Source organism: Temnothorax nylanderi, unplaced genomic scaffold (assembly GCF_030848795.1).
Source record: "Temnothorax nylanderi isolate EJ_2023f unplaced genomic scaffold, tnyl_v1.0 TNYL_tig0061_pilon, whole genome shotgun sequence".
NCBI lineage: Eukaryota > Metazoa > Arthropoda > Insecta > Hymenoptera > Formicidae > Temnothorax > Temnothorax nylanderi.
The window spans coordinates 32317-46187 of NW_027249123.1; the positions used below are offsets into that span (position 1 = coordinate 32317).

General features: G+C 36.9%; 1 protein-coding gene across 4 annotated transcripts; it reads right to left on the minus strand.

Annotated features, from left to right (window-relative positions):
• Positions 1–420: 420 nt before the first annotated feature.
• LOC139773382 (uncharacterized) lies at positions 421–12204 on the minus strand. 4 transcript variants are annotated; one of them, XM_071707793.1, is made up of 10 exons: positions 12113–12204; positions 9571–10032; positions 8932–9031; positions 7227–7347; positions 5553–5763; positions 4681–5076; positions 3793–4155; positions 2725–3000; positions 1130–1345; positions 421–695 (listed from the first exon to the last, which is right to left on the minus strand). In XM_071707793.1, exons 2-10 carry the CDS (start codon positions 9695–9697, stop codon positions 544–546), a joined length of 1962 nt encoding a protein of 653 aa, XP_071563894.1. In that variant the 5' UTR covers positions 9698–10032; positions 12113–12204; the 3' UTR covers positions 421–543. The 4 variants fall into 4 exon arrangements, with proteins under 4 accessions (XP_071563894.1, XP_071563897.1, XP_071563896.1 ...); XM_071707796.1 differs by having other exon boundaries at positions 12118–12136; XM_071707795.1 differs by lacking the exon at positions 12113–12204 and adding an exon at positions 11433–11947.
• Between the last annotated feature and the right edge of the window lie 1667 nt (positions 12205–13871).

The window sequence follows — 13871 nt, forward strand, 5'->3', positions numbered from 1 at the left end:
GTGCACGCCGAGATGAACCGCGAAAGCGAGCCTATCCTTTGTTCGAGAAAAAAGAACGAGTGACAGCGGCGGAAACACTGTAGCGTAAACGGTATATTCGCGGTAGAAGTCGCGCGCTATATTCCGCTCGCTAGGTTCTGAGACACGATTGCTTTACGACGATACGAACGTTGCTTAAAGCTTAGTTGTTAAAAGTTGAAAATTACGAAGTCGCGCCACGTCTGTTCCGGCAAACTGCGAATTTCCTGGAACGACTTGTTAATGGCGAAATTGTAATTAAAATTTTTAATTAATATCAAGTTTCTTGAAGTTGAAAATGGAACAGTTGCAAAGAGGTTCAATTAAAATTTTGCCGAGGAAATAATTATGATGATATGAGGATTTTCGAGAAAAAGGGGTGAAAGAGGGTTTCCAAGCGACTAGCGAACGTAAATGGATATTTTATTCATAAAAATTCGTAAAATTTATCTAAAAGCGACTATAGATTCTTGTCCGGCTATCTATAATTATATACAATTATATACACTTTAACGTTTAAACAGTCTATATGAGGAAGTAATCAGGTCCGACAAAGGATCCACATTTAGGAAAGTCTTGTGGCGCGGCCACCATGTCGCTAGGTCCTCCGACTTGCAGGATAACATCTAAACCACGTGTCCAATCGGTCGCATGCTCATCCCGCAACATCCAATAACCTGCGAAGTCAAATAACAATATTAGCCTCATAGAGTTAATACACCGCGTCGCTATTATACAATATGTCTCATATTTTGACATTAAAAATTGGAGCATTTGGAGCCAAAACGTTCGACAAATTAAAGATCGATTTTTCTCGAAAAAATTCATAGAAAAATTTCAATATTGGATATCTAACGATTAAACTAAAATTTGAAATTAAAAATCGAAAGTTTTCTTATTTATTATACATCTTGAAATTTAATTCGCAAAAAATTCTTTATCTGATCGCTAATAAATCATGAATTGCTGATATATCCTAGCCTATTTTGATGATAAAATTTTTATCTCCAATTTGTCGAAGAAAATTACCAAATTAACAATTAAAGCCGTTAGAATAGAGGCCTATATATTAAGTATTTATGTCAGTTCGATTAGCGAAGAGAGGATTTACCTGGATTATCGGCTTTAAACCGCAGCGCTACGGCACCGAACTTGGGCACGATGACGGTATCCTTGGATAACGCGCAATCGAGATTCCGCGAGAATAGCTGCCCCCTCTCATCGAGTTTTTTCACCTCTTGCAGTGACATACTTCGCCCAAATTGCCTGGCTCCCACCACGTAAAAACTATAGCCGTGTAGGTGATAAACTAGATCATCCAGACCACCTGTGGCAAAATGATGTTGGATTAACGCCCGTTCTTTAATAGAATTCTTTGTGGCGAAAAATTATTATCAAATTACCACTATTCGTGACTTTAGCTAGAGAATTATTCTAATAATAATTCAATTATATTATTATTTTATGATACTAAATTATACATTATGATTCTGAATATACACTGAATTATATAACAAGAATTTTGTCCGTAGTATGAATAGGTCTAATAAAAAATGTAGTAAAAAATAATCACGTCATGTAGGAAATCGTTAGGCAAATGGTCAATGAAAATATAATTCGACGAGAAATATCACGAACCCATGGTCGACTGCTACAATTAGTTTCGTGTAATTGCGAAGCTTTACGAAGGAGACCAATCGTTCCACGTGCTATTATCAGAAGTCGCGGGATTTCTTTCGGCTGTCGCAATAGTATTGGAAGAAATCGCGCTGACGCGTCAAATATTATTCTTGAGGCGAAATAATATACACTTCTTTTACGAGAAGTGATTTATGATGGTGGAAACCTCCAAATCAATAACTTGAACTTTCGCGGCACGAAACGCGGGCATCGGGGTCAAGCGATAAATTCTATTATGCACTAATGTTCTCTCAGTCTCTCACGTGCCGCTTCGCTCTGTGAGATTATCCCCAAGCATCGGGGACTGTGTAATAAGCTTAATAAGCTACGTCGTATATAATATTACGCAGAAGGCCGTATACTCCTTAATATAATGAGTTCTTGCAGTAACCTTGCCGTGTTTCATATTATCTTATCATGTTTCATATTCTGCTTTATCTTGACTTTTATGCAAGATTCTGAAGTGTAACATAATACATACGATGATTAACAAATATATACGACAATTTAAAAATTGTTTCTTAATCATAAAGTGTCCATTGAAATATTGATTATTAGAAATATGTTTTAGTATGATCTTTGATTGGTATACGCAGTATAATGAAAAGAATCAATTTATGCTTAAGAAAGTATATGATTCTATTTTTTCGTATTTTTTATATATATAAAAATGCAGTTGCATCTTACATCAGTACACTATTCGAAAAATATAGATCTCACACTAAACAGTGAAAAATCTTCCTTTACTACGTTTTTCTTTCTTGACTTAAAAATGCTATAACTCAGCTCAGTTATTAAATCATTCCGTATAATATCGATAAAATTACAATCTTTGCCATCTTTTCTTAGACTTTCTAAACATATGAAATAAAACGGACATCTAGACCTCGGATGAGAATGGAAGAGAAAAGGATTGTAGAAAAACGTGGAAAACTCAAATTAATCACGAACGTACACGAGACGAACGTACACGCGTCATCACGAGTCGCATTTACATTTTGATCACGTTTAAATGAGACTAATTACCCTGGTCCAAGAGAATAATCTCGACGGTGGCCCCGAGCGGCACGTGGCGCACGTGCACGCACTCGCATATGTCGCCCGCGCCAACATCGCCGACCGGACGGCACCGTCGTCGCGATACGGTCTCGTTGCCCTCATTGAGATCGTCCTCGTTGTCGTCGCTGTTAGTGCACAGCATCCCCGGGGACACATCTCCACCTTGGGTCAATAGCGGTGACGACGGAAACGTGAAAGTGGCGTTGTCCACGTTCAACACTCGCGTCTCCGTCCCGCCGTTACCTGGACAGGAGGAAAGATTTTTGATTGAGTTGCAATTAGATAATCGAGCTTAATTGCGCGTCGCTCCCTCGATTCGAAACTATCCTGCAGCTCTCTTAATATCTATTTAATTACGCACTTCTCGATGTGCGTTGCGATGCGAGCGTCCGGAAATTTCTTCTCCGCGTGTATAAAAAGTGATTGATGAAAATGTAGACCGTCCCATTATCGTTGCCTCATTAGCAACCAAATATTTCTAATTCTAAGTGAATTTAGAGAGTTTTTCATGACGAAAATTTGATGAGAAATTAATACAGCATCTTCTACATTCAATATTTTAATGAGTTACAATAAAATCACGTAAAATTTTTATTGCAATCTAATTAGTTGAAATTTAAGAGTAAAAATTTTGTATTTATATTTTTTAAATTTAATTTTGCTTTAACTTTTAATAATATTGTAGTTAAGTTTTTTGCGTTGATCATCTTAAGGGAAAAGATAAACTCTTAACTTAATTCATTAAAAAGTTAATCGGAAAGAAGTTTTGTGATTGTAAAAAAAAATAAAAGTGGTGAAAGTGCTTTCTAATCGGGATACGCTATTATGTAGAGTAGCAGCAAAATTTTTATAACCCGGATTTGAATATAATGCGGTGAATAAAAAATAGTGGTGAAACTTAGTTGGAAGAATTTGTATCGGTTAAGTCTGCCCGCGTTAATTAATGCCCCGCTCAATTATATCCCAGTCTTAATTGGCACTTTCACTCCCATCAGGCGCTTCCATTAGTTTTTTTTTTTTACGTTAGTTACGCACCTAACAATTCCGTCGCTTGCATCTTGTAATTAATCGGCAGGTACAGTGTCACATCCGTCTTGGGATTAGTCAGTATCTGCGGCATTTTGCGGATATTTTGAATATCCATGGCGCACAAATTCTCTCGATCGCCGCATTTCTCGGCGGGATTCGTCGTCACGGCCAGCCGGTCCGATCCTATCTCGTCGATATCGCGTTGATCGATAACTTCCGCCATTGCTGCAGGATTTTCCGAATTGCCTTTATAGTTGAGTATCGCCGCGCCATTTATCGCGCTCGTTTCACATTCCTTCGTTGTATGAACGTTCATCCAATAGGAACCGATGCGTTTGCTCGCTTTGAGGACAAAGTCCGCCCTTTCACCTTTAACGAATATTGAAGACTGCTCAAGTCTCGGCGTACTCAATGAAAATCGGATTCGGATGAGGAATCGGGAAATGAAATCTCGCTTTGTGTGAACAATGACAGAGCTGGGGGGCCATCGATCTTACGTTTGCAATATTGAATTCTAACTCGCTTACGAATCCTCAAAAGGTAAAAGTTGCGCAGCGTGCCACTTAAAACTCGATGTACCCGAAAGCGGAAGCGTTTAAGAAAATAAATGTCATCGACTGTTACTTAATTTACAACTGAAGAATCAAGCCAACTTGTGAGACTTGCGCAAGATGTTTTCACCGTTTGCCGTTCTTGGGTCTAATCGCTTACGCAATCAACTTCTTAACTCTTAAAAAAGTATGAAGGATGTAAATCGGAGATATTTCGATCAAATGTATTCAATTTTTTCTCTCGACGATATCGGAAGATCGTTAAACGTAAAACATGTGTGCACCGTGCTTAGCGTATAGAGATCCGATTGAATTCCGAGGGAAAAATTAACAGGACTCCAACCTTTGGCCAGAGTAATCGAAGTGACGTGTCGCGACTCTATAGGATGTCCGTCGAGCGCGATCAAGAAAAGCGGATGGCCGTCGATGGAAAGCGTCACCGGGCATGCACCGGCACCTCCGGCATTAGCGACGCGAAATCTGTGACGTCGTCCTGGAATGACCGTGAATGTGCTCAGAGGAGTCGCGGGTCCGCTGGGCTGCCGACCCCGTCCATTGATTAAAAGAATTGCCGGTTTCGAGTGACCCTGATTAAACGATACTTCCGGCGAGTGTTGCCACTGGTTCACCAGAACTACGTGATTAGGATCGTCGATGTCGTAAAGGGCACGATGAGGTTCCCGAAGGTCCGCCTGTCTCACGATCAAGGATCCGATAATGCCATTCGTGATGTCGGCTCCTGAAAAGATTTTTTTTTCCCGAAAAATGAATCGGTTAAACAACTTGTATGCTAGTCATATATTGTATAATTCGTTGCGTTGAAAAATCATAATTAATGATTAATATAATCAAAACTAAATCGATAATATAACGTCAACATCGTGAATAATTAAATCTATTATATATGACATCTAATATAAAATAATTTAAAAGTTAAATATGCATATCCTCAAATTAATTTTGAATTCTATAAATAATTTTATAGATGATAGATGAAATATATATAAAATAATTTTATAGATAATTAAAATTGAGGAAATATAATTTTATAAATAAATTCTTATTAATAAATTAAAATACATTAATTAATTTGATTAATTAAATCGATGGCAATATTTGCAAAGTATAGATATAAATTTTAATTAAATATGTGAGTTTTGTAAATGTTTTTTATTGCGATCCACGAAATATTCAGCGCAAATAACAATTACCAACCTGCATGTGCATGCCAGAGATGTGTGCCCGGTATGGAAGCGCGAAATTTGTATTGGAAAGTGGTGTAACTTGGTATCGGACATTGCGTGACCAATGGTGCGCCATCCATGTAAGGCATCTCCATTTGCGTTTGTCCACGCCAATGTACCGCTGCTGCTTTGCCAGGAAGACGATTTATCACATCCACCACTAGGATATCGTTTTCACAAACCTGTAAAAGCGTAAACAGTGTGTGAAAGTTCGCAACTAATCATCAGGCGCGATCATTAGAAATGTTTACTGAGACGTTAGATCGTGCTTACGAACAAGGCCACTATATAGTTATAATTTTGATTGTTGCCGTGAAAGTAATATTATAATATGTAATAATAAATGTGTTTAATAACTGACTTTAATATATATTGTTCTTGTTTCATTTTAGATCATTGTTACACATATAAATAGGTACATTAAAATACAAAGAAACTATTAAAAAATATTCAATATTTATATCTTTAGAAAAGTTTTATTTAATTTTGATTTTATATAGTTTTGAATATAAAAAATTAAAATTTTAACATTTTAATTTGTATTAAATAGCATCTGATTTAGTTCTTCCCTTAAATACTTTCAATTTCAAGTATCAGGTTTAAGTAACATGTCCGATGAAACTTTCTTCTCTTTCTCTGTTAGAAATAGAAATAAACGTTTCAAAAGTGTATTAAAGAATACTAAACAAAAATGACATAACAGATTTAAGAGAGGCTGTTAAAAAATGGGTAATTAGCACTTGATTCCGCGAAGTGAGAAAAGGCACTTAGCTTCAATCAACATTTCTAAAGCTTCGGAATGTTTGCGGCCAAGGAAGACCAATCAGATGCCTAGCAAATTTCGCTTCACTTCAAAGTGTTCACTCAGTTAAACGAGGCACGTGCGCGAGATTATTCCTATATATTGAAGGGGCGTAATTAATTACCAAGAGTGTGTATGTTGAGTACGTGTCTCAATCATCACGCGGCATTTAATTTTAACACGAGATAGAACCTCCATTTTCATTGCAATTGCGGATTACTAATTGCATATGAAAGCGTATTGATGTCGGCGAAGCCGCGTGAAACAGAACACATTCGATTCTACATAAATTTAATGCAATTTTTCTAAAATTATAGCAACCACATAGCAGCGAGAACACATTCGTATCATGGAATTAATCGTACATTACCGATCAATTGCATAATATCTGCTCATCAGTTTAATCTCGAGTCCCAAAGTAAAATCCAATATTCAATTATTCACAAATTCAGTTAATACATAATTCCGGATTTGGTTTAATAATAATCAAACTAAATATATAACTGAATTGATATTTACTTGACAGCTAAACTCGTTCTATGATTGCTCCCGCGTCTTAGACAATAAAATTGCAAAATAACACGGAAAATTCTCAATGCATATCTACTGAAGCTTTAAAATATAATAACTTTGTATCAAGTATTTCCAATTATTTATCAGTTTTTTATTTGAGAGTAAATCATTTTGGTATATATGCTCTAATTATTAAGAAAGGGAGAGTGTAGAAAGGTGGCGTGCGATATCGTAAGCAAATTGTACTCTTGCATTGAACTTCATTGACATCCCGGCGGTAAGTGTGATGCACCCGGACTATTGATCGCTGGTTGAACATCGAGGTCATACCTGAATACTGGGTCCTGGCATTTGACGATTGGCCGTAAGTATACCCCGTCTCTGTCCATCCGCGGAAATGCAATGGTTAGCCAAGCATGCCGTCTGATTCAATAGACAATCACCGCATGATCTGTAAGGAACGTCGTAAAATCGCAATCTCTATAGCAAGTCTAAAGCAAGTACATACACCTACTGGAAGAAATCAAATCGTCGTACTGTAACTTTGTTATAGTTTTGCACGAGAAACTTTTTGAGAAACTTTTCGTGAAATTCCTCATTTACTTGCCTTATACTACAGATTTGCCGATGACCTTCTAAAAGTACTTTCAAATACGCGAAGATAAGTTATTGCATATAAGTGCAATTTTTGCAAGAAAACTAATACCGGATGATTGCAACATCTTAATTGAAGACGGTTGATATGAATGAACTATTCGTACGATTTATGAAAGATGAAAGATAGCGGACTGTATTATTCAGTAGCAAATATACTTGCACCGTTTATTTAATTTCATCAAATAACTGTGAGATCGTCGATTTGGTCTCCCCGATAAGAATAGTCCTGTGCCTAATGCGATATTCGTTTTGCTTGTCAGTTTCGACGACACATCGCACGATTGATCGCGAGAGTCTTCCGCATTACACCGGTTAACGCTTAGAAATTGCGTAAGAGCTTATTACGCCCCGACGAGTCCGAAACCGCCGATGCGGCACTATATATGCTGCCATAATCGTTGCACGGTTAACGTAACACACAGTAGAAAAATCGCTACAATTGCTACAATGCTGCAATCGCAAAAAAGGAATTCTGTAATAATAGCGTGAGGCGCACGTAAAGAAAAATATAGTTGCCTTGCATGAGGCAATTACGATCTAAGACGTGTTTTATTAAATACATATAGAGATACTTTCCCTTTCGAGTGTATCTTTTTGTTTGAAATGTTCGAATAAGTGAATTTTCCATAAGAGGATACACAAGTTAATGTATTCATGACTTAACTTCAAGGTTGTTACCTTGATATAAAATAGATACAATTATAATATAGATATTTTACAAAGTAGAAGATAAACGCAATTTTTGCGTTTATTTTTTGCGCAATAATTAGCAACTCAACTTTCATGTAATACATTCTTACCTAATTTTCTTATATTTTTCATAATACATATTAAATTTATACACAACTGGCTGAAATATATTACTATGCAAATCCATTACAAAATATAAGTAACTAACATTTAAATATCTAATTCTCTTCGCGAAACATTTATGATATATATTCTTCCCTAATTCTTTCTGGCTCGATTTATTTATTGCTTTCTCTATTTTCCATATACACAACAGCTAAAATGTATTACTATGCAAATTCATCGTGAAATAAATAATTAACATTTAAATATTTAATTTAATTTAAAGAATTCTTCGAAAAATTGTAAAAGAAATATAAAAGGAAAATGAAAATATAAAGACACGTAAAAATGTCATAATTCGACGCTTGCTGATTATTTATTAGATTATCAAAACGCTGATCACCTATGTAAGTGCGATAATCAGCCCCATTTGACAGTCCGCGTAAAAACAGGATGAGTATTACGGCTTTTGATACTTTTTTACGTATAACAAAGTTTATCGAGTATCCACGAGTATGTAGATACTAGATCCTTACAAAACGGATTTAAGGCGCAGCTAAGTGAGCTAAGTGATTTTCTGGCTTACTTGCTGAGCGTTTGGAAGACTTCTAACGTGAGTTTCACCCGGCAGATCATAGGCCAATCCAAGTGGTGACACGGTCTGTCACAGGAGAGGAATGTTTGTTCTGGAAAAAAAAAATAGAAAGAGTCAAGGAAAGAAAGCAAGGAAAAAAAACATTTTTATCCTCGAAGCGAAGAAAGCAGTTTTCCTTGCCCCCGTCAACCGCAAAAGAAAATGCAAACCATCAATTGGTATAAGAGATGAAAGTTCAAATCACATAGAAAGTGCCACTTAAAATGCGTATAGTAAAGAAAAGTTAATGATGCGCGCACATGGTAGGTACACACATCGGATGCTGCGCGCATTAGGAAGAACAAAAATACACTTTGCACATTATCATTATGGTCATCATTATTTATCGTTATTGTATAGCAGAGCTCTAGACTTCGTTAGAAAGCGATTAAGTCGTTTTTAACAGATTATAACTATAATACTTCCTGTATTCAAGTACTTCTTACATCAATTAACGTTATTAAACATATATTCTGAAACGTACTGCTTTAATGAGGGAAATTTAGGCAGGGATTATGGGACAGAGGACTTATATGAAGCCTGCGTATGTCCGCGCACTTTAACTTTGATAAACTAATTGTTTCAACTTACTGGGCCTGTAATTGTTAATATGCAAAAATGTGGCCGCAGCGAAGATCATAGTGACAACCACGAGACATCGTAGAATGTACGTAGTCGGTGTCGCCACATGATGGTGACCGGATTTAGGGGAATACATCGCCTACCAACGTTGTTATGCGACGATAACAAGAGGTGACGACATTTATTCCTCGTGAGCTTTAGAGAGATCGGCGGACTTCGAATGCAATTTAGGTGAACGATTAATTTTCACAAAGTATACATGTGTCGATTAAATTGTCGAAAACCGTGGAAGCTATTAAGCAGCGAGGTGTGTGTATTTAATGTCCAATTGTCGAGATATCGTAAATTTCTGTCAATAAGCGAGAATCATTTTTTGTTTCCATTAGATTGAGTTTTCTGCTGAAAGGCTTTGAACCAAATATCGGTGTCAAGGGTAATAAAAATGGAGGCGCCCGGTGGAGAAAACCGACTCTGAAAAGAAAAGAGTAGCCATTTGTACAGACGAGACCGAAAGTTGAGTCGTTGCTTGCCTCGTTAGGCAGACTCTTTCAAGCTCCCGTCTTTGAAACAAGCCGTTCATCGATCAACTTTCGTGAGGCAACTGTAAACGAATCGTCGGAATCAATTTTGAAGAGTAATATAATTAACGATGATTAATCACAGTGATTAATCATGTATTGGATTTATCGGACGCTATTTGTCACGCTTTAACTACAGTGCTTCTGAAAATTAACAAATTCTTCATTTAATTATAATTGCAAAGTTGATAGGTTGTTCAAAGATTTTTCAACAGATTTATATAATTATAAATGCAATAAGTAGTAATTATTTCCTTAAACTTAAATATCAGGAATAAATAACTATATTCCTGAATAAAGTGAGTCTCATGGATGAAAATCAACGGAATAGTAAGTAAGGTCAAGAACGTTTGTGCTATTGCCTTATAATCATTTTTTTTTGTCCTCCATTAGATGATCATTATCACGTAAAGGCTTATTACGTGGACTAATCTAATATATTGTATAATATTCATATAACGTGTTGTAATCCGGTCACGCGGGACGCACGGAATCACGCATTCGAGAATTCTCTTGACCGTAAACGTTAGTCACACTGCATGAATTTCACCACAGGAATCTTTTTGCAGCACGGAAGCGAATTGTATAATACAAACGCATAGAGTTTATCTCCCAATTATAAGGTGATATGTTATCGAAATTCCATATGAATAATTTCAATGTAAATTGCGACTCGCGTAACTTTTTTATAAAGTTTGAGTCAACTATTGATACAAATAGGAAATCGTATCGGTGTTTTAAATCTAAATTATATCCTGTGTGCAATTTCGTTTATCTATCAATGTATTGCATCACTACGTCTTGATTTATTCTATTTTTGGACATTAGCCTTCCATTATGAAACGCAAAGTCATGTTTGCGTCAATCGATAATCTATTCATGCCGGTGTATCCCGTAGTTAATGCAATACGCGGGCAATTATCAATCAAGCATTGTATCCCTAAACCTAGACGCGACAGAAAAAAAACGCAAGAAAAATACGACGAAAATAATTCGATTCCCTTAACGCGAAAAAAAAAACGTAAAAAGAAGATACGTATATGAGGAAGAATATAGATCTTTATGTCACTGCACCACTGCGGACATTTACGTGGGGGACCGATATAACAAAACCGCGGGCACAGTCGCGCTTCTCGTCGAAGACTGATAGGAACACCGAGACTCCGAAATTCGTTGCCAGAACTGACGTTTCTCTCCCGCTCCCTTTCGCCGTTTCTATCGTTCCTCCTCGCTTCCTTATTGCCTTATGATCGATAGTACGTCTAAGTAAGGATTAATTTGGGCTTCGCTTACTCGCGTAAAATCGTCTAAAGCGAATAAACCGGACCCGCAAGAAGAACAACGGTCAAAATAAATAACACTGACAAAAGTCGCGGTAAAAGTATTTACGATAACTTTACGAGCGTTCGCTACATGGGAAATACTGGACTGCCTTTTCGAATTACGACGTTGCCTGCATTATGTTTTATGGATTCAGTCGCATCGAACAATCGCGTCGTCGACAATAAAAGAATATTTCGTTACGCAAAAACGGTTACAAAAAAGTTGATCGTATCAAGACTTTTTCCATTCGAATACAAATTGCTTGTTATTATGTTGTTGCAAAGAATCGCTGTGACTGCGTATATTGATGCGGATGATAAGTTAATCGAGATCGATCTGAAACTATTGAAGTATATATACGCGATAAGTAACAAGCGACATCTTTTATTTTATATTTTGCTATTAAATTGATATATATGTCGTATATTATTTTATCAGTTTGAAATTGATTTTTGTTAGTATAAAAATATATCATGAGTTTGAAAGAAAAGTATTGAAACGACAATATTTTTAATACTCGGATATTTATCTGTCAACAACTAATAAATTCGAAAAGTGAATTTAGATCTCTAATGAAACGACGTCCTAAAGATGCCTAAAGATGATTATGATCGGGACGAAATGATGGCTGGATTCTCATAAATCACTACACCACTGTCGGTTATCGGCACGTGAACCCGCCGTGTAACGACCGACGACGTCGCCGGTACCGTCGCGCACCCGGTAGTCAACTGACGAGGAGGCCCAATTTCGTTGCTGCGGTCGTGCAAATGGTGACGTCATCGTTTTCCCTCTCTAGTCCACCCCGGTGGTGGTCTACGTCCTCGAGGACCAAAGATCATGATCGTTTTTTATGTACCCAACCAGCTTTTTATGCGCATCCCCGCGCGATTGCGCCAACACCTCGCGTGTGTTGAACATGAGACGACCTGTATGCCTGAGATATGTGTCAGAGGCTCTGTAACGTCAGTGAAAGTTCGCCGGCGGGCCCCTCTGATCGCGGGCCCCTACCATCCTCGGACAATCAGACCCCCGGGTTCCATCTCCCTCAGCCGGCCGCGCGAGCGAATACTTTCATCTCCCGACCTTTCTCCTTCGAGTTGGTCCAGACGGCGCATAGATTTCGCTTTCGCTGATGCCCAATCGATTCCACTTTTACTTATGGATGGATAGAAACAGTCGCTATATGTGATGGCAAACAAGTGACGTTTCGCTGTGGCAGGATACGTCTAAGCTCGCGTTTTCTTCGGTCATTCACTGAGATTGCGACATCGTCGGCTTGCTCGAGCGAAACTTTCTAGAGAGAAGGATAATCAGATATTTGGAATGTACCTGCATGATAAATCCATAGATTGAAGATGAAGGTGTAAAGTCGATGAATTTAATTATCCGCGCCGCGAAGTATTTCTCGCGAAAAATTGTCCGCGTTCAATACAACGAGACGTTGGCATATCGAGAGAAACTATCCAAATTCGTTAGCGTAGTACAAAACATATAACATTAAACATATATAATATAAATATAATTCTCCCTATGCGCTTTTTTAAGATATACAATCAATATTTAAAATGGTTCCTTTGCAGTAGAGAAAAAAAAAAGGATGAAAGAGGAAAAAAGTGAGAAAAAGAGAAATCATAAAAATTGTAATAAAATTTGAATTTTGATACAACGCCTACTTTTTCTAAATCTCTCTTTTCTATCGAATTTCAAAATTTTTTCAAACAAGATTACTTCTTTCTTTAATCTAGCAGCAATTCTTTTCAAACAAAATTTTCTTTTAAGTTAAAAATTAGAGATATACAGCTATAGCAAGCAAAAGAATTAAATGATGAACGGCGTGGATTTGTGTAGAGTTAATTAGAATGGTCGATTTAAGTTTAGAAAGAAATAAAATGGTAAATAAATTTCTGAAAACGACATGGCTTTGCATTTTTCTCCGCGGAAATGTATTACCGATACGTACCTACAAAGCACTAAAGAAAACCGTTGCGTTTCCTGTCGTCATAACACAACAGTCCGAGCATTTTTTCTGCGCAAACATGTCAAAGATAGTACACGAAGGAAAGAGCTGTGTGAAGCCACGGTACGATTATTAGACTTCGAGATCGATATGTCTATTAGAACATTTTTTTTTGTCCGAGTATTTCACCCGCAAAGTGATACGCAGGATGTTACATGAATAAAAATTTTTTAAACTTCGATGATTGGTAGTATACCATAAAATTATAACTCAAGCAAACATATCGCGAAATGTAAAATTCCTACATTTCTCTTACGTGTTATTACCTAATACATATTGGATAACAAAGTTACATTACTTAGATCCGTACACATTACGTACACATTATCTAATCCGTACTTAAAAAGCGGTTGTCATTCACGTCATTCTGAGCAAATATATTACTTCCT

Bases quoted from the DNA above. Each gene is read 5' to 3' on its own strand.
- LOC139773382 (XM_071707793.1), bottom strand. From the start codon at position 9,697: ATGTATTCCCCTAAATCCGGTCACCATCATGTGGCGACACCGACTACG. The intron at 7,348-8,931 runs GTAAGCCAGAAA...CGTTCCTTACAG, and splicing joins GTCTTCCAAACGCTCAGCAA to ATCATGCGGTGATTGTCTAT. The intron at 3,001-3,792 runs GTGCGTAACTAA...CCTCCTGTCCAG, and splicing joins GCAAGCGACGGAATTGTTAG to GTAACGGCGGGACGGAGACG.